The 27,922-nt window shown below is 33.8% G+C and overlaps 1 protein-coding gene across 4 annotated transcripts in view; it reads left to right on the top strand.

The window, feature by feature from the left end:
* Positions 1-7,588: 7,588 nt before the first annotated feature.
* Positions 7,589-27,922, top strand: part of LOC115709154 (protein SHOOT GRAVITROPISM 6) — a 28,944-nt gene continuing 8,610 nt past the window's right edge. The window contains exons 1-35 of one of the 4 annotated variants that reach the window (XM_030637190.2): positions 7,589-7,791; positions 7,901-7,991; positions 8,077-8,131; positions 8,233-8,364; positions 9,205-9,276; positions 9,379-9,469; positions 9,581-9,676; positions 9,942-10,020; positions 10,158-10,221; positions 10,685-10,788; positions 10,998-11,103; positions 16,439-16,528; positions 16,881-16,958; positions 17,108-17,172; positions 17,253-17,352; positions 17,436-17,612; positions 17,985-18,074; positions 18,192-18,257; positions 18,563-18,661; positions 18,755-18,829; positions 19,055-19,114; positions 19,698-19,787; positions 20,498-20,619; positions 20,877-21,006; positions 21,326-21,405; positions 21,768-21,903; positions 22,602-22,683; positions 23,571-23,719; positions 24,398-24,478; positions 24,581-24,681; positions 25,298-25,536; positions 25,635-25,744; positions 25,902-26,030; positions 27,464-27,538; positions 27,613-27,746. In XM_030637190.2, the coding sequence (XP_030493050.1) occupies positions 7,752-7,791; positions 7,901-7,991; positions 8,077-8,131; positions 8,233-8,364; positions 9,205-9,276; positions 9,379-9,469; positions 9,581-9,676; positions 9,942-10,020; positions 10,158-10,221; positions 10,685-10,788; positions 10,998-11,103; positions 16,439-16,528; positions 16,881-16,958; positions 17,108-17,172; positions 17,253-17,352; positions 17,436-17,612; positions 17,985-18,074; positions 18,192-18,257; positions 18,563-18,661; positions 18,755-18,829; positions 19,055-19,114; positions 19,698-19,787; positions 20,498-20,619; positions 20,877-21,006; positions 21,326-21,405; positions 21,768-21,903; positions 22,602-22,683; positions 23,571-23,719; positions 24,398-24,478; positions 24,581-24,681; positions 25,298-25,536; positions 25,635-25,744; positions 25,902-26,030; positions 27,464-27,538; positions 27,613-27,746 (3,488 nt within the window). In that variant the 5' untranslated portion in view covers positions 7,589-7,751. Of the gene's footprint in view, positions 7,792-7,900; positions 7,992-8,076; positions 8,132-8,232; positions 8,365-9,204; positions 9,277-9,378; positions 9,470-9,580; positions 9,682-9,941; positions 10,021-10,157; positions 10,222-10,684; positions 10,789-10,997; positions 11,104-16,438; positions 16,529-16,880; positions 16,959-17,104; positions 17,173-17,252; positions 17,353-17,435; positions 17,613-17,984; positions 18,075-18,191; positions 18,258-18,562; positions 18,662-18,754; positions 18,830-19,054; positions 19,115-19,697; positions 19,788-20,497; positions 20,620-20,876; positions 21,007-21,325; positions 21,406-21,767; positions 21,904-22,601; positions 22,684-23,570; positions 23,720-24,397; positions 24,479-24,580; positions 24,682-25,297; positions 25,537-25,634; positions 25,745-25,901; positions 26,031-27,463; positions 27,539-27,612; positions 27,747-27,922 lie in introns of those variants that run through there. The other 3 variants (XM_030637189.2, XM_030637191.2, XM_061111706.1) reach the window with 3 other exon arrangements.

Raw genomic sequence — 27,922 nt, 5'->3', positions numbered from 1 at the left:
AAAATGAGAAAATAAAAAAATAACTAGTAGAAGAGTATTACTTACCTTGTAGAAAGATCGTTTCTTTCTAGCAACTCCCCGGCAACGGCGCAAAAAACTTGTTGTCCTCAAAAGTGAGTGTTTTAATATTTATACTCGCAAGTGCACGAATCGTTTCGGAATATAGTGTTCATGTAAGTGCAAGGTCGAACCCATGGGAGTTGACTAACATCAAAAGAAATTATTTCAAACAAAGTAAGAATATTCTAACCTAGCTCCAAATATTTGATGGGATTTTAGTTTTGCAAAATAAAATAAAAGACAAGTAACTAAATTACTTAAGATTAAAGATGAGTGAGTATGAAAATGATTTTCAAATAAGATGTGTAAAATAAGATTATTAAGATATTAGAATCCACAAAATGCAAGTTCAATAATATTTATAAGTATATTGATTCCCAAGTTTTAGATATAGTTGAAATAAATCTTACCATATTTTCTAAAATATATTTTTCATTTAAGTACAAGTTATTTTCAAAAAGGTAAGATTTTTCTTCACTTATAAAATGTATAATTTCTAAGCATTAAATGTGTTACAATTTAATGAAACTACACAAAATCAAAGAAACTATGTTTAGGCAAAATATAACACTTATATTCTAAGAATTAGATGTAAACAATTTAATGAAAGACATTTAATCAAAGAGTATTATATTTTTGCATAATGAAGAACTAAGTAGAAATATGCTTTAACAATCAAAAATACATGATATTGAAGATCAAAAAGACATATTTTTGATAAAAAAATCCATGAACTTTATAGCACAAATGGGAAATCAACATACAAACATAAACACTATCTAGTTACATTTTGCTTCATCATCATCTTAATAATCTTGAAAAAAGATTAGAAGCTCATAACTAGATAAAAATTACAAAAGATAAACATACTTGACATGCTCTTCAAAGTGTAAAAATGGTAGAAAGAAAATGGTAAAAATGAAGAGTGTGGAATGGAGAAGTGTTTTGGGTTGAAGAGGTGTTTAGGAGGGTGAAGAGATGTGTTTTGAAATGGTCTTCCAACACCATATTTATAGGCAAAATTAGAGAATTAAATTAATCAAAATAAAATAAATAAAATGATTAATTTAATTAGTGTTGGGAAGAGAATGGATAAATAGAGTATGTGTAAGAGTATTGGAAAAAATAAATATTTGTTTGGATGGAAAAATAGTGAAAAGATGGGTAAAAATAAAATGGGAATGTTTATTTAGGTGAAATAAATTGGAAAGATAAAATGGATATTTAGGTGTAAAGTATTTGAGAAAAATAAGGATTTTGGCCTTTTGTTGGTGTGATTTTTGGATGTGTGCAATACAATTAACAGCCAATTTTTTCTTCTGCAGGTGGCAGCTGGCGAGCTAGGATTGGAGGAGGAGGCTGACTGGGCTCGCGTGGCGCCTTCTAGTTGGCTGGGAAAACTGACGGGCTGGGGACCACGCAGGCCAGCTGGCGGAAGGAAGAGTGGGGGACAAGATGCTGCGTGCGGGTCCCACGCGGCAGCTGGCTGGAGCTTCACTTGCTCCTTGGTCGGGTGGATCTCACGCGTGGATGGGAGCCCTTAGATCGATTCACAGACGACTCAGATTGGTCAAGGAGTTGACCGAGAGTGGGACTTCTTCTTGGGCTGATTTGATTTTGCTTTTAAAATTGCATTTTGACCCCAATTTCTTCACATCTTCTTCAAATTAATCCATACTTTATCCACCAAATACACCTAAAGATTCATAAAATTAATTAGAAAACTAAAATAAAATTAAAATAAATACTACATAACATATTATAATAAAATAATTATAAAAACACACAAAAACATATAAAATTACAATAAAGCTAATAAATTCAAAAATAATTAAAAGCTTACTAAATTAATAAAAAAAACTTAAGAACTAAACCAATTTTAGTTTAAAAAAATGTGAAAATAACTCTAATTCCTAGAGTTATCAAGGAGACAGAAGGCTAACTTTTCAATCATAGGATATCGGACTTCTGCCCCTATCATACGTTTGCTGACGTAATATACTGAATGTTGAACCTTTTCCTCTTTCCTAACCAATGTTGCACTGACTGTATTATCGGAGATGACTAGGTATAGGTATAGGTATAGGTACAGGTCTTCCCCGTGAACGGGTTGGACAATACCGGTGGCTTGGCCATGTGCTCTTTTAACTTCTTAAACGCTTCCTCACAGTCTTTCGTCCACTCAAACTTTTAGCATTTTTTCAAGATGTTGAAGAATGGGATGCACTTATCGGTGGAGCGAGAGATGAAGCGACTCAGGATAACTACCTTCCCGGTCAAGCTTTGCACGTCACACTAGCTAGTCCGTTTAAAACCATTTAAGATAAAGACAATAAAAGACTTATTTAATGAAAAATAACTAAGCATGAGATCTCATTATTTTTAAAACAAAACATTTATTTATTCATAACCTTAAAATATAAAGCTTTACAAAAACTATTTGAATCATAATCTTTAATGAAATATTTTTAAACCAAAACATCGTGACAATCCCCTAACATGTAATCCATGCCTCGAGCTCGCCATCCTCACTGTTTAGTTTTGTCTTTACCTGCACACAGAGTACCCGTGAGCTCACGCCCAGTAAGAAGAGCTATGTAGGACATAACCCCCCAACTAGATAACATAGTCATAAGTATAACAATATCACAACATCAAATCAATTCATACCATACTTGCATACATATAACAACATGTCATATCACATATTATTCTCACATATAATACAACATCATATCACAGTATAATCTTAATGCATGCTATACTCACACACAAAACACATAGTATCCTATCGCACATTGTCCTCACATACGATAATCTACTCCCACTCATGTTGATCAGATATGAAGTGTTACTTGTCCTGCCTTGTGCTGTTCTCACACTCGGCATCCAATTGAGCAATCCCTTATCACAAGTTGTACTCACCCATGATAGGATAACCTGCAAGTAAACCCATATAAGCAGCCAAAAATATATCCTGCAGTGCTATGCTCACACCAGCAGCAGAAAACCTATCTTATAAGTATTATTCTCACACAAACAGTCAAAAGCCTTTTCACTATCACACATTAATAACATTAGCATAAAACAACAATCTACCATAGAATAAAACATGTAAATACAAACCCATAATACAGTTGTATGTTTCAACATACACCCTGTGCACAGATGTCCACTCTTCTTACCTCAGTTGTTAAGAACACCTTCTTGCTACTCCAAGCACCTCAATGAATTTTCTTATTGAGGACAAGATCCTCAAATCCCGCTGCTTAAGACTTGTTATCTCGTCACTACTACCTATAACAACACATGGTTTAAGGCCCTAACATTAAAATTCGTACTCTTACAGTACTGTAGAAAGATCACTATTTTTGACCAAGAACTATACTAATTCAGTGAAAGTTGCCTGCATAAAAATTATAGGAAATTTCATTATCTTTCCAATGATATAAAGATCATTAAAAATAGATTAAAACTGAGGGCGTTATGATTGTTTTACTGAAACTATTTCTGAGAAGGAATATGGAGTAACAAATTACACGACTTAGCAAAAATACAAACTTTTGACATTGAATGGTTCAGAACTAGAAGATAACATCTTCATCAAAGTTTTAGGAAATTAAATTACCTTTCCAATGATACTAAAATCTTTGAAATTGGAATTATATTCAAAGAGATATTACAATTTTACCAATACCGTTTTGTAAGAACAAGATTCTAGAAACGAATCACATGATATTTAAAAAAACTAACTTTTTGACATAGTATGACTTCGAAATAACAAAAAGTTTCTTCATAAAACTTATGGAAAATCGAATAACCTTTAAAACCATATATAGATCATTAAAAATGGATGAGAATTGAGAGAGTTATTGTATTTTAAGTGAAAGTACTTTCTATTTTGTAGAGTAATCATGGAATTAATAAACAAAATTATTTAGTTGATGAGACTCGATAAATAATCTAATTTATTGGAGCTTAGAATTATAGGTCCAAGGATCTCAAATCGCCACCTTGAAATACTGTCAAGGGTAGGGATAAAAAATTATACAACATCGTTCGAAAAAATCTATTTTGAATGGGCAAAATAGTAATTGTTTATTTTTGTAATAAATAAGTAATTTTTTAAATTAATTAATTAGGGAAAAGATAAAAATTGTTAAGACAAAATTTGTCAGGACAAGATTTATTGAGACAAAAGTTGTTAGGACAAAAGACACCAACATTGTCCTAAATAGACAAGGGTAGGTGCCTAACATATAGCATATTTTTAGATTAATTAATTAAATTAGATAAATATTCGAATTTGAAAAGTGGTTATAGATATTTCAAAATTGTTGAGATATTCTCTCAAATAGTTGAGAGATTCTCTCATAAATATCACTAACCGAATTCAGTTATAAGATATTTATTTATTTAAATAACCAAATATGATTTAATTAAAGGGTTATTAACTACTATAAATAGAAGTCTGATTTGAGAAATCACAACACTTACTTTGACATATATATTTTCAAAGTATAAAGAGTAAAGAAAGTTAACATTTTTTCTCTCAATGGCTCTTGCTCATGTGTTGAGAACTCAACAAGAACAAATCTATACACTTTATCCTATAGCCAACATTATTCCTTGTGTGTGATGATCGATTTGGAAGACACTTGTGTGAGTTCAAATTCTATTATTTGGATTAAGGGATACAAAATACGAGAAGTTTCGAGGATACCCTAATAGCCTTCAAGAAGTATATATTCTAAACTAGTATTTTATGTTTTGATTTAATGTACACACATTTAGAGATCCATTAAAATATGGTACAATGATAATTAACAATACGATGTATCATAAAACCAACATGTCCCTTTTAGTGCTGTGTGCATTTTCCCAGGTCTAACACAGGAAATGAACCCTTGATTTTGTGGGCTCTAGTAGGGCTGAGCATGGGTTGAAAATGAGTCGACCGACCCGGCCAACCCAACCCGAAATGGGCCGAAACATGGTCATTTTTTATGGGCTAAAATACATATGGGTTGATAAAACTCTAACCTGCTGCTATAGGGTTGATTTCGGCCTGGGGTTTTTCTAACCCAATGAACCCAAACCGAACCGTTCAGCCCAGCCCAAGCAAAAAAAAAAAAAAAAAAATTACATATATATATATACACCAGCCCAGCCCAAATAAAAAAACCCTAACCCTAATTAATTATTTCATTTTCTTTTCTCTCTATTCAACCCTAACACACAAAGCAGCAGCCACAAAAATTTCTCCAAAAAAAAAAAAAAGAAAACCGTCTCAGTCAACCTCGCCTTAGCAGCCGTGCGCTCAAGCCACCACCAGCCGTGCGCCCAGGCCATCAGTCGTGCACCCAGGCCACCATGCACCAGCCATGTTCTCCCACCGTGCCGCATCAGCCACCACCACACTCCACCGTCCAGGTATGGATTTATTTAGATTTAAATTGATGAATGCCATGAGCTTTATCTGGATTTGAATTAGAGGTTAGTTTGATTTTTAATACAATGAAGAATGGGGATGAGTGTGATTTTGAAGAACATGAAATCAATTTTGTTTTTTTTTTTTCTCTGAATGTGTTCTAGTTCATGTATGTATGTATGTTCTCCTATGGGCTCCATCTTTATTGTGGTGTCTCTTTTCTACTCAGGCCAACCTTCGTAGGCCCAACTGCATAAGTTTATAAATGTATGTATTTATATTTTAATATTGAGTGTCTCCGGTTCTTATGGATTTCATCGAGAAATCCCCAAAGTGAGATCTTCATTTCTTTGGACTTTGCCATTTTCTTCATATCTCATCCTTATTTTTTCTGATAAATATAATATTTCTTTAGACTACATATTTTTTTTATTTTTTTTTATGTATTATTTGGTTATTTTTTTTTACTGTAAGTTTTTGCTATGATCTTTGAATAATATGCTGATTATAATTTAAATAAAAATTAATTTGAATATAAACTGATTCTTAACTACTGTTGTTTTGAATATAAATTTTGACTAATGTAATTTGCTACTATAATAATGCATATATATATATATAGCATATGTTTTACTCTCCATATTATAATTTTATTTAGTTACTAACACTACGTAATAATGCTTCTTTGATTTGAGTAAAAAATAAAATTGTATCATATGTTGTGATACATAAGTTTGTTTATGGATACATTATGTAATAATGCTAGTTACTTGGTGTCTCTTTAATCTATGTGGTTGCTTTGTTGTTGGTTTTGGTATATTTATAGATGTAATGGAGACGCATGTTGAAGAAGGTATAATTTTTTTTATAATGATTGTTTTATAAATTAATAATTTTATTTTATTATGCTAATTTAATTTAAATAATTTGAGTAACTTAGTTTTTGAATTGTAGGCAATAAAGTAAAGGTCAAAGCATCAACAAAGTGAAGACTATTGACACTGTTAATTGATGTCTACGTAGAAGAACATCGATTTTATTTTAAGTTGGTAATTATTTTAGACAACTTAACTAATTTTAATACTTATTTTGAATTTGGATGACTGTAATAATTTATTTTTGATGTTTGAATTTTTTATGACTTTGCCTGAACTTTATATTTATTTAATCATTCAACTCATTTTTTTTTTTTAATTGGGAAATTTTAATTGCAAAAAATTAAGGGTTATAACCCAACCCGATCAATAATGGGTTGGATTAAAATCAAAACTTGATATGAATGTGTTAGAATTTAATAGGCCGATCTCATTGGGTTGGCCCACTAAAATAGCCTCAACTCGGCCAACCCAACCCATGCACACCGCTAGGCTCTAGTATCAGTAAAGCACCACGTAGGATTGCTCCCGATTAACTCTCCAGCTACACTTCCCAAATCACCCCACGAGGGTATTTGGATATACTCGGCTGAACATGTCTTTCTCTGGACTAGTCGCCCTTCCGAGACCAAAAGGTCCGACCTTACCATGATTCCTATTAGATTGTAATTGGACTCGAGGTTGCGGTCCGAATTTGTTGTTGACTGACCCATTGGGCCTGTGAATGGGCCCATCTCAGTTGTTCTTGGACATTGGGAAGTACACGTGTCTCGCCCATCTCAGTGGTTATCGACGCTATCAATGGGAAGGGGTCTCGTTGGGCAATAGAGAACTATATCTCATTTTGTACTAAGTCATCTCCCTCCTTTAGTAGTTGTTGTTTTTCTTATGTTAGTAGAACTTGTAATTTTTCCGCTCATAATGTGGCTAGATAGGCTTTTACTCATCAGGTATTTGGGTCTCTCCCGGTCTCTTCTCAACCGGAAACTCTATTTTGTAATGACTGAGAGGTCTAACTTGCTTTGAATCTATGATATAAACGCTTTTTCTAAAAAAAAAAAAAAATTAAAAAAAGATAATGTGAATATATATATATTTATATTTTAAATATTAATAGTAATTTTCAACAACTAATTTAAGTTGTTTATTTATTGTGCTATTTTTGAATAAATGAGTTAAAAGTCTCAAAATTCTCTAATTATCCCAGCAAGAGTCCAGCCCAATGTTAATTGATCCTTGCTGGAAATGACAGCAGGGATGGCGTGTCCCGTCCAAGTGTCTCCTACAGTAAGAGTCGTCTTCTTCTGTTCGTCCCCTCTCTCTTTTCCTTTCTTTATGAAGTTTCGCTTTTTTCATTGCTTTTTCGCTGTTTGAATTTTCCATCAATGGCGTCCTCAAGCTCGGGAAGTTCAATTCCTGCACCAGGTTGCCCTTCCGTAATGTGACTCATCAAATCTTTTCTGGTTTATTTTGTGACGCCATCTGATTTCATAACTGTGTGTTTCGGTGATTTTTCTTTTTTAATTTTTAACAGAGGCCGTTCAAGTTCTAGTGTCCTCTCTCGCAGATGAATCTCCTATGGTCAGAGACGCATCCATGGCGTCTCTCAATGAAATTGCTTCGCTGTACTTTCCTTTCTCTCTTTTTGTAGTCAAGCATATATAGGAAGTTGTAGTTTGAACATTTGAGCTAATCATTGTGCGATCATAGGAACCCGCTTTTAGTTCTTGACTGTTGCTGTTCAGTTTCTCGAGGAGGACGTCGGGTATTTTCCTTTTTTTTTTTTGTTTTCCTTGGAATTAGAATGGAAATTGGCTTCATCTCTTAAAATTCTTGAGCGTGTATTTGGTGTTATGAATGTTTCAGAGGTTTGGGAACATGGCTGGGGTTTTTCAAGTTATGGCATTTGGAGTACGAGCTTTGGACAAAAAAGATGCTGATCCTTCTTTCATGACTAAGCTCGCTAAGATTGCCACAGCAGAGATGATTTCCTCAAAGGTGTTCTACTACATGTCCAACAATGTGTTTATACCCACATCCACTATATATATGAATATATATTTTTTCCTACCAATGATCGATTTGCTGGTTTGCTCAATTCAGATCTTAATGTGTTAGACAAAATAAATGAAATGGAAAATCTGTTATTTTTGTTTTTTTTTTCTCATTAAAGAAATGAGACTTGTGTAGTTGCCAAGTACTTCTGTGGGTCCTAGTATCAATAAATTATGCGCATGTTTCTCACTTAGGTCTTAGGCTGAACAACATTTTTTATTATACAAAGATTGAAGCAACATGTGTAGTACGTGAACAATGCTTGCTCGGATTTGCAGCATTTTTGTTCAAATTAAATTAGGATTGATTATTGGTTAGTAGTATATAGTACTGAGCTCTGAGCTATATATCAACTGGTAGTTTTGAAGTTACAAATAGATAATACACTATTACTTTGGGTAGCTCTGTTAGATTTTTAGTGCTTTGGCAATTCTGTTATTATTCTTCATAGATATATATTCTCTGATGCTATGATAAGAAGTTTGTTTCTTTTTAATTTGTAACTTTTGGCTGTAAAGTTAAATAGTGGTGAGTTTATCATTAGAATTTGGTTCTTTTGAATCAGTAACATGTTTATTATAGGGTTAAAGTAGTGGTTGGTTGGTGGATAATTCATTAGTTACTAGTTGCACTTGGTAGGCTGACCTCATGAAGTAACCATTTGTGTAAATTGTTTTATTAGCTGCAAATAAATTCATGCAAGGTATATGCTTCATTGTAAATTTCACGCCTGTTGGTGAATTCGTGAAACTCTGCTTATGCTTCATTGAAATGCTCTTGCAGGAACTGAATACTGACTGGCAAAGAGCTGCAGCTTGGTTGCTTGTTTCAATAGGCTCACATTTTCCTGACCTAGTAAGTGGGCTCTTGTCCTGTCTACTTTCATAATGGGGTAGTTTTTGAGTGGTGCGCACAAGTCTTGTTTCAATAACCTTCTGTTTTCTTCTGAATTTTCAGATGATGGAAGAAATATTCCTTCATTTGTCAGGGCCAAGTCCAGCATCACCTGCTATGGTTCAGACCCTTGCAGACTTTGCTTCTGCTGATGGTTAATATTCATTTTTCCTTATTAGAGCTTTGTGATTGTGATGATGGTTTGGTAAAGCTTTTTGTCTGCTTAGACTGAAATGTCTACTGTGCTTTTCAAACTGTGTTGAAGCATTGCAGTTCACACCACGATTGAAGGGTGTACTATCACGAGTTTTGCCAATTCTAGGAAATGTTCGAGACATCCATAGGCCAATATTTGCTAATGGTGCGGTAAAATTCTCAAACAAACGGAACTGAGATATTGTAATTTTTATGAATTTCTGTGTTTCTGTTTAAAATTTAAACCTGTGTTACGGGGAAACATGTTTGGGGGGAGGGGGGAAATGAACAGCTGTTTAATTCTGTTTTTATTTCACCTGTGTTTGATAAAAGTTGGAATAACATGTTATGCATAATGCATGTCAGTTTGTATTTCTCCCTTATCATCTAGTCGGTTAAATGGTTTTAGTAACTTTTCTTTTCTTTCTCAGCGTTTAAATGTTGGTGTCAAGCTGTTTGGCAATATAGCACGGACTTCCCTTCACACTCACCTCTTGATGGTGATGTCATGTGAGATCAATCATTTGTTGATGGCACTATCATAGTTATTATTTTATATTGATAGTCGTAGGTATTTTTTTGATGCTCTTTGGATATATAATTTTAGATCAAATTATGTTTAATATGCTATCTATTTTTTACTGCAGGTCATTTTTGAATTCTGCTTTTGAGCTTTTACTGAAAGTTTGGGCATCTTCACGAGATCTGAAGGTTTTAAATTTGTTTCTTCCTCCCCCACTTTTTTGTTTTTTTGTTTTCTTTCATTCTTAACCCTTCATACTCTCATATTATAACCCTCAGGAAACTCATTTGCTGCCCTTTCCATTCCCTTTCGAAAACTAGAATTCTGCCATGTTTTAAATGTGTCAAAAGTGCATATGAGTTTTTATTTTCCTGATTATGTTATGTGATGATCATGTTTTCTATGAAATTCATGTGAAGTTTAAGATGGAAACAACATGATTTATTTTATTATGGTGAATGGCTTAAAATTTTGTGATTGTGAGTTTACAATCTACAAATAATGTTTGAAAAGTGATAACTATGTACAGACTTATTTTATGTTTTAGCATAATGCCCTGTTCAATCATAGTTTCATGTTTCAAACTGTTAACTAATTTTCAGTATGCCCTATTTTTGTGGTATGTAGTGATTAAATTTGTATTTATTTCAGATTCGACTATCATCAGTTGATGCTCTGGGCCAGATGGTAGGTTTGATCACCAGAACGCAATTGAAGGCAGCTTTACCCAGACTTGTGCCTACAATATTGGAATTGTTAGTGATTTTTATTACAATGCCTCAAAAACTGTATGCAATTGTCATGCTGTACTATTCGTGTGTCTTTCTGTTAAATTTTATATAATTGTTTGAATTGGAGCTTATGTAGGTGGTCTTACCCTTTAACTAACGTTGATACGTCATTGATGTCATGCTCTACATGCATGGAGAATTAATATTTACGGTGCAGTTTTCTGTGTTCTCAGGTACAAAAAAGACCAAGATATTGCTCTACTTGCCACATCTAGTCTTCACAGTCTCTTAAGTGCCACTTTGTTGTCCGAAAGTGGTCCTCCTTTGCTTGATTTTGAGGTGATTGCATTTTGTTTTTTTGCTTGTTTTCTTCACCAAGGTCCACTGTTTTTCTGTATAAAAGTAGTACATTTTGGAAACATTGAGTATTTTAGCTTCCAAAAAAAAAAAGAAAATAGATTGGGTATAAAAGTAAACATTTTGAAAATATTGGGTATTTTAACCACTATTTACATGCAAACAATAACTTCTTATGAAATTGAATGTGTTTTTTGTTGGGGCCAACACATGTTATTCATTTATGAGTGTAGAAAATAGTGATTCGAATTGTGTGTAGATTTCATAGAATAATACATATTTATATACAGAGTTAGGAGACTAAATATCTACTAAATATCTACTAAATATCTAACTTTCTTACAGCTAATATACATCTAATATCTAACACTCCCCCTCAAGCTGGAGCATAGATGTTAATCATGCCCAGCTTGTTACAAAGATAATCAACCCGCACCCCATTCAAAGCCTTTGTAAAAATATCTCCTAGTTGTTCTCCGGTCTTCACATATCCTGTGGAGATCAGACCTTGTTGAATTTTCTCACGAACAAAATGACAATCAATCTCAATGTGCTTAGTTCGCTCGTGGAATACGGGATTCGAGGCAATATGAAGAGCAGCTTGATTATCACACCATAATTTTGCTGGAATAGAAGTCTTAAACCCGAATTCAGTCAAAAGCTGATAAATCCATATTACCTCACACACAGACTGGGCCATAGCTCTATATTCTGATTCAGCACTGGATCTAGATACAACATTTTGTTTCTTACTCTTCCAAGAGACCAAATTGCCCCCAACAAATACACAATATCCTGAAGTGGATCGTCTATCTACCTTGCGGCACCGCCCAACGCATCGAGAAAAACACTCGATACGGGTATGTCCATGATCCTTGTAAACTATACCTCGTCTGGGTGCTCCTTTTAAATAACATAAAATTTGTTCTAATGCGCCCAATGATGAATTGTTGGAGAAGACATGAACGGCGATAACACTAACCGGAATGCAATATACGGACGAGTCACGGTTAAATAATTCAACTTTCCAACTAACTTGCGATATTTCTCGGGATCTTCAAATGGTTTCCCATCACGTGTAAGATGCACTTTGGATTCATTGGAGCATTGCGGGGTTTTGATCCCAATTTCCTGTCTCGGTTAGCAAATCAAGTACATACTTTCTTTGGGACGAGAAAAATACCCCGTTTACTCCGAGTAACTTCAATCCCCAAGAAATACTTGAGCTCCCTAAATCTTTCGTGTTAAACTGGGTGTGAATGAAAGACTTAAGGGATGAGATGCCTTCGATATCACTTCCGGTAATAACGATGTCATCAACATACACCACTAACAAAATGATACCAACGAGTTGATCTTTTATAAAACACGAATGATCGACTTACTTTTCAACAAACCAAACTTCTCGACGACGACTAAATTTACCAAACCAAGCACGAGGGCTTTGTTTCAATCCATATAAAGATTTGCGAAGATGACAAACTCGCCCTAACTCCCACGAGCAACAAACCCGGGAGGTTGCTCCATATATACTTCTTCCTCAAGATCTCCATGAAGAAAAGCATTTTTAATATCAAGTGATGCAAAGGCCAATGATGAGTAGGCGCCATGGAAATGAACGGTCGAACGGATGTGAGTTTAGCAACGAGGAGAAAAAGTATCACAATAGTCCACTCCATAGGTTTGAGCATAACCCTTGGCAACAAGACGGGCCTTTAAGCGAGCAAGCGTGCCGTCCGGATTGAATTTAACCGTGAACACCCATTTACACCCGATGCTTTTTTCCGGAAGGTAAATCAACCAAGACCCAAGTACCATTCGCAACCAAAGCATTCATCTCTTCTATCATTGCGGCAAGCCAACCGGGATGAGACATCGCTTCTCGAACGAGTTTTAGGAATAGTGATAGAATCGAGAAGCAATAAAAGAACAAGAAGAAGAGGAGAGATGATTATAAGACACAAAAGAAGTAATGGGAAAAGTACATTGGCGTTTACCTTTACGTAGTGCAATGGGAAGATCATGCGAGATTTCGGATGCGATGACGAAGATGTAGGTGCAGGACATGAAACAGGAGGTGGAGGAGGGGGGCGCCTGGTGTACACTATAGGAGGCCGAGGGAGTGGTGGAGGTGGTAGAGGTGGTGGAGGTGGTGGAGGTGTAGACATTGTGGGGGTGACGACCGAGGCGGTGAAGGAACAAGAGACCGCCCGAACATGTAGCGAGGCGCATAGGATGTGACAGAATAAACCAACAAATCATCATCCTCCCCCTGACTAGTAGAAGTAGTGGAAGATGAAAAATAAGGAGTATTTTCTACAAAAGTAACATCAATAGAAACAAGATATTTGTTGAGATCAGGACAATAACACCCATACCCTTTCTGAAGACGAGAATAACCAAGAAAGACACACTTTAGTGCCTTAGGGTCTAATTTGGTGACAGATGGACGGACATCGCGAGCAAAACAAACACTACCAAACACTCGCGGAGCAACTGGGAATAATGACTTATTAGGAAAAAGAATTTTAAATGGAATTTCACCATTAAGAACAGAGGAGGGCATGCGATTAATAAGAAAGCATGCCGTGGAAGCTCGCATCGGCCCAAAAAGGTTTAGGGACTTTCATTTGAAACAAGAGAGCACGTGCGGTTTCAAGAAGATGTACGTTTTTACGTTACGCAACACCATTACGAGGTGCCGTATCAACACAAGAAGTTTCATGAAGCATGCCATTAGATGTCATATAAGATTGAAATTGAGCAGACATGTACTCTTTGGCATTATCACTTCTCAAAGTACGAATAGATACATTAAATTGAGTTTGAATCTCGGCCAAAAAGCACGAATATAGAAAACAACTCGTAACGATTTTTCATTAAATATAACCAAGTTACACGAGAATAATCATCCACAAAAGTAACAAAATACCTGAATCCAGGTTGAGACAAAATAGGAGAAGGACCCCAAACATCAGAATGAACTAACTCAAAAGGAACACTAGCACGTTTATTGACACGTGGACTCAAACTAACACGATGATGTTTGGCAAACTGACATGACTCACAATCTAACGAAGATAAACTACTATATTGGGGACACAGTTTCTTGAGCAAAGGAAGGGATGGATGACCTAAACGACAATGAGCCTCAAAAGCGGAAGCAACACTCGAACAAGCAATAGAGGTTGGCGGAAGTGGGTCAAGAACATACAAGCCACCAGACTCATGTCCTTTACCAATAATCTTCTTCGTCACAAGATCCTGAAACAAACAATGATCAGGAAAGAATGAGATGCAACAATTTAGATTACGAGTGAGTTGACTAACAGAAAGCAAATTAAAGGACAAATCAGGTAAATGTAAGACTGATGACAAAGATAGCATAGGTGTAGGAACAATAGTGCCAGATCCAAGAACAGAAGATGTTGACCCATCAGCTAAGGTGACAACGAAGTGGGACCGTGAGACCGAAAAGTGGAAAAGAGACGGGAATTCTAGGTCATATGATCTGTGGCACCGAATCAATGACCCATTTTGAGGATTTGGAAAGAAGGCATGCATTAGAGTTACTGAATCGGCAATCGCGATGTGAGAAGAAGATGAAGACTTAAGTTGTTTCCCGATACCTTGAGAACTTGGCAAATTCATCGGCGAAATAAGGACCGATTTGTCGGATGCATCACTGCTTGCAATATTGGCGAGTGTTGTTGTCGATTCTTAAATTGTAACTTCCTACACTCGAACTTGGTGTGGCACGGTTTCTTACAATAATTGCACATGATGCTCCCGGAATTTGGTGTGCGGTTATCGTGGTCCTTGTGAATTACCTCCTTTAAATCCACTTGGAGTAGAGTTTCTTTCCGGTGCAGAATTATTACGACTCACCAAGGCGCTATTCAGAGGAGTTGAAGAGGTAGTCTCTGTGCGAAGAACACGAGTAAACACATCTTGTAAAGAGGAGACATCAGAACCAGAGAGAAATTGTGACTTTGCAGAGTCAAATTCAGATGAGAGTCCTGCAAGAAAACTCATAATAGCCATCTGTTCTCGTTGGCGCTGTTGAACTTTTACATCAGGACTAAACGGTAATAGCACATTAAGTTCTTCATATGTTTTCTTGAAAGCCATAAAATAATTCATAAGAGACTTATCTTGTTTCTCCGCGCGATAAAAAGCTTTGCAAACATCATATATGCGAGATATGTTGTCTTTGCCAGAATACAAAAACTCCAAATAACCCATTAGTTCTTTAACCAATTCACAATGATTAATCAAACTAATTACCTCATTATCGATAGAATTTCGAATTTGAAGGAACAAGCGAGCATCCTCACGGAGCCATATTTTCCTTGAATCGTTTGTTTCTTCAGGAGGATCGTCAGTCAAGTGATCATCTTTGTCAATACTCCTCAAATACAGTCGAATCGTCTTACTCCATTCCAAATAATTCGAACCAATCAACTTATGATCCGTGATTTTAGACATCACGGGAACAACATCAGAAACAACAACTGATTTTGAATCTGATCTCATCTCTGCCATAATCTCAAAAGCAAACACAAAGGACAGAGAAAAAGAACAAAAGAACACCAAAGAATGAACACCCAAACACGAAGAAGACAAACAAATACCGAATTACAACCTAGAACAGATGCGAGTGGGCTTAGAAGAACCCAGTGAAGAATCGGCAACAGAACGCCGTCGAAGGCGCCGTCACACGCGCCTCCACGCGCCGGCGCGTGAGCCCCACGCGCAGAAGCTTCAGGCGGCGCGTGAGCCCCACGCGCGAGGAATCCGGCGACCGGACTTCGGTGGTTCGTAGATCGGAGGCTGGGCAGTCCTCTTATGTGGGCGGTGAGAAAAAATCTTCACTCCAAATAGGATTTTCGAAAAACAACCCTAAACTCAAACCCTAATTTTTTTTATTTTTTTTTTTTTTTTTTTTTCAGAACCCTAATTTCGAATTTCGAATTTTGAATCACAATGGCTCTGATACCATGTAGAAAATAGTGATTCGAATTGTGTGTAGATTTCATAGAATAATACATATTTATATACAGAGTTAGGAGACTAAATATCTACTAAATATCTAACTTTCTTACAGCTAATATACATCTAATATCTAACAATGAGAAAGTTGGATGCATTAAGGAAAGTGGAAGCAAGCAGCTCCAAGTTTTTTAATTTAATTTAATTATTATTGTTTATTTTTTTTGGGGCATGAGTTACGAGTATGAAGCTCCATTTTCTTTAATAAGTTGCAAGAATGGAGCTCTGTTATAGCTACTTATTTTTGTGGGCGTACGCTGTACAGGAACTTACAGTTGTTTTGTCATCTCTTCTTCCCGTGGTTTGCATCAACAATGACAGCAAAGAGAATTCAGATTATTCAGTTGGACTGAAGGTGTGATTACCTTATGTAAATGCATTTTTTTAATACGTTTTGGTTGATAGTTTGGTTTCTTATCTATTCTTTAATTATTTGAGTGTTTAACTCTCTTAGAATGGAAGACTTTTGTATTATTTTTTAAATATAGTTTGGAATTTATGTTGTCTTATGCATTACCCGGTTCTTGTTAATTTCCTACATTATTTTATATCTGGACAAATGAAATTTTTTCTCCTTGAACTATTGCACTTATCTAGTTTTTGTTTTAACAAATTACTAGTGTCTATTATTATCTCATACACAATCATCTTTGATGCTTAAAACCCTTGGTGAATATTGGTCGTTATTAGTTTTTGTTATTGTGCAGACATATAATGAAGTTCAACATTGTTTTCTGACGGTTGGCTTGGTATACTCGGAGGATTTGTTTATGTTTCTTCTGAATGTGAGTACTTTATAATAATTTATGTTTATTTCTAGAGCAAACATTACCTATCTATTATAATGGCTGTAATCTTATTATTGATGTGGTTTTTATTAACCTAATTCTGATTTTATCATGGTATTTTCTTTTTGTATTTCTGCAACCAGAAGTGCAGGTTAAAAGAAGAACCTTTGACTTTTGGTGCACTATGCGTTTTAAAGCATCTCTTGCCCAGGTTCCTTCTGCTTCTCTTATTTTTGAATTATTTTTATGATTCTTGTACAGGGTCTGACTTTATCGTGTTTTTATTTGGAGGTTGTCTGAAGCTTGGCACAATAAGAGACCTTTACTTGTTGAAACTGTAAAGTTCTTGTTGGATGAGCAAAACCTAGGGGTCCGAAAAGCACTTTCAGAGGTATTTTTCTTTATCAGCTGATAGTGATAGAGTTTTCTAGCAATATCAGTAAGGGAACTCTGACTTGTGTTGCTCTGGTGTAGTTGATTGTGGTTATGGCTTCACATTGCTACTTAGTTGGTGTATCTGGTGAGTTGTTTGTAGAATACCTTGTGCGGCATTGTGCTCTAACAGATCAAGATGACAATGATCATCAGAGATCTAAGGAAGTCTCAGTATCAGGCAAAGCCTATGTTCCTTCACAGCGCAAGAGATTGGAGGTTTTCATCTGAGCTATATATGTACATATATTTTTTTTTTGTAAAAGAAACGGAAACTTGTATTAAATGAGGAAATAATTCAGGGATAGTGAGTTATTTATACGAGGAGTTATAAAACTAGGTTGTTGACCTTGTATAATTGGGATTATAAATTTTTGTTTAAGAGGTCCAAATTTTTTGGTGATCAGCAACAAAGTGAGTGATTCTTGGTAATAGTTTTTGTCTTGAAAATATGTTCAAGCTAGGTTTTAGACTACTGATAAGTAAAACTTTTCACTATTCCATCAGATTTACAAATGAGATCCATGCTGCTTAATTAATGTTTTTTTTTTACATTTGTAGCAATTTCTGACACAATATTGTTTTTGTTAGGTGAAAATTGGGTCTGTTTGTCTAATAGAGTTAAGAGCAATCTGTGAGAAAGGTCTTCTATTGCTCACTATAACTATTCCTGAAATGGAGGTAAATTGAAGTTCAATGCTAAATTTAAATATAAATTTTGATTTCATAATCATTAATTGAAGGTACATGTGAGAAAATTAAATTTAAATAAAAGGCTAATGCTAAACTTTTCTGCAGCATATTCTTTGGCCCTTTCTGTTAAAGATGATTATTCCACGAGTTTATACTGGAGCAGTTGCTACAGTAAGTTTTAGTCTACAACTTCATTTCCTATTGCTTTCTATGTGGAAACTATTTTGACTCATCTTTATACTGCTGCATTGTCAACAAGAGTTCTTTTTTTGTGTGTTTGTGTGGAGCTAAACCAATTTTTTTTCCCTTCTTCTTTTCTTTTCCTTGGTATGAATTCATACATTTGAAGCTTTATAAAAAGGAAACAATCTTACTCCTTGGTTCTGCATTTGGCTTGTTTAAGAGTATATAGATATATGTACTCTGTTTTATCATTGTTATAAATTTGTCTTGCAAATTTTGTACTTCTTTTACAGGTTTGCAGATGCATTTCAGAGCTGTTCAGGCATCAATCTTTGAATGGTAATGCCATGCTTAATGAGTGTAAGGCTCGTGCTGATTTACCAAATCCTGAGGTAAAACTTAAATATGTAGAAATCTATCACTTTGTAGTCCTTGTTCAAAATCACCTAATATCTCATCTTTATAATTGGTATGATTGTGATTAGGAGCTCTTTGCTCGTTTGTTGGTACTCTTGCATGATCCTTTGGCACGGGATCAGCTGGCTACTCAGATTCTGACAGTAAGAATGATTTACCCTGCTTCACTTTTTGTTTATTATTTACGCACTAAATGTTTTTTAAAATGAGCTGGAAGTTTCTTCTACAAGACCTGAGTGCTAGTAAAAATGATCTGAATTCAGTGTGTACCTTCTCTTACATTATACTAATTCATAGGTATTCTTTGTGTTGTGGGTAGATGTATTGCATTTCTCTATGTTAATATTTCTCTTGCTGGTATTTCGCAGGTCATTTGCTACCTAGCACCACTCTTTCCAAAAAATATTAACTTGTTTTGGCAAGATGAGGTACAGTGTAGCAAATATTGATTTAAACTTGGAAGGTTCATGTTTGAGTTCATTTTCTTACGCATATCAACCTCTGAAGGTGGTTGAGTTAGATTCTGTGAGAGGACTCAGTTTTAGATGTAAACAAATCAAATGCAACAAATACGTTATAGAGATATGTTCAGTCCCAAATAGTTTTGTAAGAGTTTTCTTTAGGTTTTTTGGATGAGTGGGCTCAGTGAGGTATTGGTGTATTCATATCGAGTCTTTTTTCTTTTTTTCCTCTTCATAATTTGTCTTGTGTAGGCATTGGGTGGATATATGGATGTCAATGCTAACAATTTTAGGGTTTTTTTTTATTGGTCATTTCGGAAGTAATTCGATACTTAAGCTTTTCATTTCTCTATCAATTCATGAATAGCTTACAAAAATTAAAGATACATTTAGTGAGAAAGGGTACATTAGGTCTGATGCAATTTATCATCTATAATACAACTCTCATCATGCTTCAGCAAATATTGTATTTTCAGTTTGATCCTTTGTTTATTGGTTACAAGTAACATAAGATTGTAGCTTATTCATTTTTTTCTTTGGTAAGCTCTAGATTCCAAAGATGAAGGCTTATGTCAGTGACACTGAAGATCTAAAGCAGGATCCCATGTATCAAGAGACTTGGGATGACATGATAATCAATGTGAGTGATATTGATGTTCAGCTTTGATATATTTTTCTCTTCACTATTTTCAATTGTGGCAAAAGTTTATTGTTTGCTTGATTATGACATTTAAAATGTAGGGATTAGGAATGTTTATGTTGTATTAAAGTTTGTTTTTGTTTCACTTTCTGATCAAGAGTCAGTTTGTAAGCTGTGGCTGCGTGCGTCTGCCTTTAGGCATATTTTTTTAGTTGTTTCCCTTGATAACAATACTTATTATTAATAAGATAGCTTTCATTTCTTATCCAATTTTTTCTAAGCTTTCCCCTTTATTAGTAAACCAGTAACCAGGCAAATTGTTAGACGACAGGCGTATTTTTTTTAGCTGTTTCTCATTGATAACAATATTTATTATTAAAAAGATAGCTTTCATTTCCTATCCAATTTTTTGAAGCTTCCATCTGTTAGTAAACCAGGCAAATTGTTAGACGACAGGAATATTTTTGTAGTTGTTTCCCATTGACAACAATATTTATTATTAATAAGATAACTTTCATTTCTTATCCAACTTTTTTAAGCTTTCCTCTTTGTTAGTAAATCAGGCAAATTGTTAGACGACTAATATTGAAGATTTCCAGCTTAAATTAAGTTGATTTACGAAAATGCTTTCTCTTAAGAAAAAATATTGTGTAAAACTAAGCCCTTCACAGGGACAGATTATTAATATGTTTCTTTGATTTTGATTACAGTTTCTTGCAGAATCTTTAGATGTCATTCAAGATGCTGAGTGGGTGATATCCCTTGGGAATGCTTTTACCAGGCAATATGAGCTTTATACTACTGATGATGAACATTCTGCAGTTCTCCATAGGTATTAATGCTTCAATGTTGATATGTTTGTGTAAACATGTAATCATGTCTGAAAGTGAGCACTCTGCATTCTTCACCAGCATTTATGTTTTGCCATCGATGTAGCTATATTAGATTCAAGTAGTAATGTTATGTGCTATTATTATACTTTATTATGTTCCTTTATAGGGACTTTCTTTTCCCTCGTTGTGAATGTATATAGGTTGAAGATGGTTTTAAACTTCATAGTCTGGGCCAATAATACAATCTTTCTTGCAGGTGCTTTGGCATACTGCTCCAAAAAGTTAGTGACAGGGGTTATGTCCGCAATAAGATTGACTGGATGTACAGGCAAGCTAACATCACCATTCCAACAAACAGGCTTGGTTTGGCAAAAGCTTTTGGATTGGTAAGTGTGGGAAAATAAGATTGATTTACAATCAGTTTTTTTGAGATATCAACAGTATTAAAAAATCTGGGCCAGTTTGGTTAGTTTCTTATTCAGTTAGAATATCCCATTAGTTATGGAATATATTATCTTAACATAGTTTCTATTTTAGTTGCTAGGGTTAACTTATATACACACTGTCTGTACGTGAGTTATTTATTTATTTATTTTTTGAATGTGAACAGTAGAGAATCTTTCCACAAATAAGTATGGTTTGAGTATATTGACCATTTTCTCCATTTCATGCTCTATATATGACATTACTTCTTATTGCCTACAGGTAGCTGCATCTCACTTGGACACTGTCTTGGATAAGTTGAAAGATATTCTAGATAATGTCGGCCAAAGTATCTTTCAGAGGTATACACCCAGAATAGGAGTTTTTTTTTAATTTATTTATTTTATAGCTTTTTGGAAGTTTTTCAGTTGCAGTGCAACATATACTTATAACTCCGGAAGAAATTTATAAAATTAACTTTTAGAAGAAAATGTCAATATCTAACTTTAAGAATTCATTTCATAAGATACTTTGGCCTTTCCTGGTTAACTGCGGTAAAATATTTCCAGATTTGACTTTCAAGCTCTTTATTTTTTTTATTATTATGATTATTGTTGCTATTATGGATGATGTGGTTTTTATTTTTATATGCTTTTTAAGAAAGCTTATATCTGTATTTTATTAAATTGTAACAATCATCTTCTTCATTTGAAATTTGTTGCAGATTCTTGTCTTTCTTCTCTGATAGTTTTAAACCAGAAGAGTCTGATGATATACATGCTGGTTTGGCTTTAATGTATGGGTATGCTGCTAAATATGCTCCATCAACAGTTATAGAGGCCAGAATAGATGCACTTGTTGTATGACATCTTATCCTCTCTCTTTGTTTTCAACAATTGATAGATTCATCTGAGAGCCAAAATTTCCCTAAAAGATATGTTTTATAGTTTCATTTTATATTTACATGAGAGGAAATACATACATTGTTGGTTTGAGTTCTCATGCTGACAAAATTGATACATTTTGCTGGTGTAGTAAACTTTGGTATCAATATTAAAAATGTAGGAAAAATACAATTTGTTCATATGACATTTAAGCTTAGCTATTAGCAAATATCAAACTTGATTCTCCACTTTAGAAAATTTTAATGATAATTATTATTTTATAAAACCTACCAAGATTAAATTATCCACATGGCCTTATTTTTTCCTTTTGAATAAACACCACCTTATATTTTTGTCATAAATAATATAGTGTTAATTGGTTTGTTATGTTATTTATTTATTGAAACTAAATCTAAATTACTTTTTTTGAAATCTCATGTCACATTTTAGTATTAGTTTCAAATAAATAAATAAATAAAAATAATAATTTAGTTAAAGATGTATTAACTGTACAAGGATACCACTCAGATAAGTTTGTTCAAAATTAGGTGAGAGTAAATTTTAATAGGTTTTGTGGAACAAAGGCTTATTATTGGAATTTGAAATAGAAAGTAAAGTATGATATCATTATCAATACTTCTCTACTTTTACATTAATATGTATTTATCTTGTAGGGGACTAATATGCTTTCACGGCTTCTTCATGTGCGTCACCCTACCGCGAAGCAGGCAGTTATCACAGCTATTGATTTGTTAGGTCTGTTCAAATTATTACGGTTTTGTTTACTTTAAACTGTAAAAAAAAAAAAAACTGTAGGTGTGTACTATTTTAATCACAGCCAATAATTTGAAATACCCGAGAGGGGTAGCTCAAATAGTAAGGTATGCGGTTTGTTCTAATAAAGTTTGAGGTCTGAGTAACTCTTGGGTACCTACATAGAAGTTGTTATAGTTTCTTGAAAGAATATATTTGAAATAGTTTCCTTTGCTCCTATGTTTTGTAATTTATTATGCTTTCTACTTGTATGTGAAATGAAGATGGGAGACACAACTCCTGACATCCGTGGGTTCTTAAGAATAACCTCTTTACTATTCACCAAGAGACTTACATACATAAAGCAAAGTTTTACCAAGAGCAACAGTGTCAGTAGTGAATAAATATGAGTTATAATCCTTCAAACAACCAGGATTTGTGTCGTACTTCTGTGCAAAGTGATAAGAAATATTGGATGCTTCTTTCTCTGTCTTGAGAAATTAGAGTAAGCCCGAGTGAAATCTCAAAGAGTAAACTCAAAAAAAAGTTTTATGTGCCTTTTACTACTTACTATGTGCTCACCCAAACAATACATTGCCTTTAAAGTATGTATTTTCCAAAGAAAGTGATATGTACTATGGATGTATAGTTCAATTGTAGACAATCAGTTTTCACTAGTATACTTAGAGAATTGGTTAATGGTCACCTTTGACATCATGCAAATAAGAATATGTGGTGTTTCACCAGCTACTTGTCCTTTGTACCGAGATATATATTGGTAGTCTGCTTTTTGTATTGGACCAATGCCCTGACTTGAATTCTACTTAATCTGTATATGTATAATTGTATTATATTTATTGTAATATAGAACTACAATGTTAACCATGTAGGGCGTGCTGTCATAAATGCTGCTGATAATGGTGCTTCATTTCCACTGAAAAGAAGAGATCAAATGCTTGACTACATATTAACTTTGATGGGACGTGATGACAACAATGAAGACTTTGCTGATTCTACTCTTGAACTTCTGCGAACTCAGGTTTATTAATTGCTTTTGAGTTTGAGAGATCCAATTTTATAGTATTATTAAATATTTTATTAAATTGATTTATTAATTAATCAAGTTGCTGAATAAAGCTGCCCTGGTTGTTGCAATTGGGATAGTGAGTTGCATAAGAAGGGTTATTGGTTCTAACATGAAATGCAGAAATAGGAGCAGTAAAGTAAAAGATTGTTAATTTTTTAATGTGGTTCAGTTTCTCTCTGTCTATGGGGCATGCCCGTAGATTTGACTTAATTAATGGTTATGTAAACCATTTCAAGCACCAATAGGCTTAAACTATGTAATACTTCATCTTTAACATAGTTGCACGGTGTTGTATCATTTCTCATATACATCTATAATATATAAAAATCACGTTCATATTGTGTTCAATCTTAATTAGGAGAATATTCACCAATAATGAAAATAATTCCCTTAAATATCTAATCTAACTTGTGGTGCACAAAACAGTAGGTATTGCAAAATGTTTTTGTTGCAACACAAGTTACACAACAATAAAACCAGATTACACTTGAGTTGTTGGAGTATCAATAAAGATTTCCATTAAATCTCAGTTTGGAAATTTTAGAGCTGTTCCTCAGCTTAATCTCATTAGCTTTTAGTGGAACTATGGAGCTATTTTTCACTCTTTTTCCTTTACTTGTATATTTGAAGGCCCTTGCTTTAAGTGCTTGTACAACATTGGTTTCTGTGGAGCCAAAACTAACTATTGAAACCAGAAATCATGTATTGAAGGTATTATCTCATATTATTCTGCTTTTCCTTTCCCATATGTATTGGAATTTATTCTTAACATACTTTGTAACTTTGCCACCTGAATTTTCTTTCTAATGACAGGCCACCCTAGGGTTCTTTGCTTTACCAAATGATCCAATGGATGTTGTGAATCCTCTCATCGACAACCTTATTACTCTTTTATGTGCAATTCTTCTTACAAGGTATGACAAATATAACTTTGTCTTAAGCATGCCTATAGCATTGTCTGAGGACTAACCTGTGGTGTGAAATCAAGTGCCTGTTCTCTTATTACTCTTTTATGTACTATTCTTCTCAGGATCATTAGATGAGAGAAATGCTTCAGGGACTAACTTGATATGAAATCACAAGTTTAGAGATTAGATATTATAGAAATAGTTTAGGACTTACAAAATATTCAAGGAAGATTGAGGATTTCAAGAGCATGCTATTTACTCTATTTACTCTATAAAAAAAGATAGTTTGTTATACTATAAGAAATTCTCTAGACAGAGGACTTGTTTCCTTGTTCAATCCTGTAGAAATCTGAAGGTTGCAGGGAATGATAGAAACATTTAAAATAAAAAAGGAGGAAATGAATATTAAGTATTTTCTTGGATATGCAAGAAAATTGTTGGTCTCAAAGTTGATATTATGCTAGCTTTGCACATTTTCTGGAGATGTTCTCATTATATGTACATATATGCATTTTTGTTTTTCTTAATGGACATTGTTCTTTTATATGTTTAATTACCATGCTGCTGTGTCTCATTTTTAACATTGTGGTTTCCTGGTCTAATCAATGTCAATACAATTTAGTGGAGAAGATGGGAGGAGTCGAGCAGAGCAGTTACTGCATATTTTGAGACAAATTGATTTGTACGTATCTTCATCTGTGGATTATCAAAGAAGAAGAGGTTGCATTGCAGTGCATGAGATGCTTCTCAAGTTTCGCATGATGTGTATCAGTGGATATTGTGCTTTGGGCTGCCAAGGAAGTTGTACACATAGCAAGCAAATTGATCGCACTTTGCATGGAAACTTTTCCAATTTACCATGTAATTCTTCCCGATCATAACTTTTTAAAATATCCATATTTTTATGTCTCTGTATAGCTTCCTTGTTTATTTTGTTTTTAAAAAATTCAAAATTCCAGCTGCATTTGTACTGCCAAGTCGTGCGGCTTTGTGCTTAGGGGATAGGGTCATTGCATATTTACCACGCTGTGCAGACACTAATTCTGAAGTTAGAAAAGTTTCGGCTCAGGTATGCTTTGCCATGTAACAGATTTTCTCGTACATAATTCTCCTATGTGGACTCTAGTCCCTCGAATAAGATTACGTCGTTTTGTTTTCTCTTGTTAGTTTTTGTATTGTTTCTTTTTTCACTAACACATAACATGGTGTACTTTTTATTTGGATAGATTCTCGATCAACTCTTTAGCATCTCCCTTTCACTTCCAAGACCGGCAGCTTCTAAATTTAGTCCAGATATAGAATTGTCCTACAGTGCTTTGTCCTCTTTGGAGGATGTAATAGCTATTTTGAGGAGTGTAAGCATCCTTCTACTTACTTATCTACTATTACAGATTATTATTATTATTATTATAGAAAGATGAATAATTGACAGATCACATTTTTGAATATGCCTATTTTGCCCTTTCCCTTTTATGTTTCTCTTTTCTATAATTTAATATAATATTATATTTTTAAAAATTGAATAGGGTTATTATAGTAGTTTTCCTTTTTTTTCTTCTTTATTTTGTTTTATTTGACATTTTCGTTCTATGTGTTTTATTGTTATTACAAATGTGCTACGCCTTTTAGTAGTTATCTTTTCTTTTTTTTTTTCACAATTTTCCTTTATTTTTATTGTGCTGTTTATTTGTATTATTATTAATCGGGTAAATAGTGGCATTAAGTGCCCAAAATTTTGAGTTTTTAAGCGGCATAAATCTAAATAATTTTTTTAGTGGCATAAGTTCCTAAATTCTAACGTTACTATCTTAAGCATGACACATGTTAGATCCAAATTCTAAATCATTGAGTCTAGACAGAAACATGTAGTATGAGAAACTTCCAAATTTTCTTTTAATAAATTCAAAACGGAGTCTATATTAACGAAATTGAACAAAAATTACAGTTTTACTAACATTGGGTACTTATGCTGCAAAAAAAATATTATGGAGTTTATGCTGGTTACAAACACAAAGCTTTGAGTATTTATGCCACAATTATCCCTTATTAATATGGAGCTACTTTTCTATAGTTTCTTTTTTATATTTTTTTTAAGTATTGTGTAAGCTTTCTCAGCCTTCTTTATTATTAAATTTTCTAAAGTAGGATAAGTTGTTAATATTTTAATATGACACTTATTAAATAAAATTATTTTAAGTTAATATGTAACAAGAAAAATTATGAATATAAATATTCATATTCGTAGATTTTTTTTTGAAAAGAGAAAGGGGCCACTAGTCGTTAGACCAATCCCCCCTCGAGTTTATTAAAAAGAGAAAAAACATGTTTACTATTTTATTAAAATTAATTATTACAAAAGCAGACCAAAGGGAGTATATTGTTTTGGCAAAACAAATTGAATAATTTAATATTATTGAAATAATTGAAGTATTATAGCGGATAATTATACTGAACAAAGAATATATATAAAGATATTGTATATGTGTGCAAGATATGCCCTTTTTGCTATCAAGTGAATATGGAATTGACTTTGTTTTTCTTAATCTTTTATCAACTAAATTTGTACAACGAAAAAAAAGAAGAAAAAACAACGGGTGAGACATAGGCACATCTCTACAACTAGTATACATATATATTATGAACCTCCTCCTTCTCCTTTTTATACATATATATAAATATTATATGTATTTAAATAATGATTTCCTTAACCCATCCTGTTGCTGCTTTTATGAAGACCTGAAAGGACAATTATGAATCTGCCATAATTTCTGGTTTCCCATTTTTTCAGGATGCTTCTATTGATCCATCTGAGGTTTTCAACAGAATTGTCTCATCTGTTTGTATTTTATTGACCAAAGATGAGGTAGGTATCTTGTTAAACAAATCAGAAAAATAATTAAAACAGATCAATATTTTATATTTGTTAATGGCTTGCAGCTTGTAGCTACCCTGAATGGTTGTACTGCAGCTATCTGTGATAAAAGTAAGCAATCTGCCGAAGGGACCATTCAGGCAGTTGTTGAGTTTGTTACTAAGAGAGGGAATGAGCTAACTGAAATTGATGTCTCAAGGTTTGCCTTTCAATGGAATTGTGAATAACTAAAAGTATTTTGAAAAATGGAAGATGAATTGTTTTTCTTTTTGTTAGCAGTCTGTTACTTGTCTAATTAGCTTAATTCTAGTTTCCCAATTGTATAGTTTCCTATAATAGATTCCTTGTTGTGTATATTTATTTGTAAAACTTTTC

The sequence above is a fragment of the Cannabis sativa genome, chromosome 3 (assembly GCF_029168945.1).
Source record: "Cannabis sativa cultivar Pink pepper isolate KNU-18-1 chromosome 3, ASM2916894v1, whole genome shotgun sequence".
Taxonomy (NCBI): domain Eukaryota; kingdom Viridiplantae; phylum Streptophyta; class Magnoliopsida; order Rosales; family Cannabaceae; genus Cannabis; species Cannabis sativa.
This window is presented reverse-complemented; position numbering and strand designations above follow the sequence as displayed.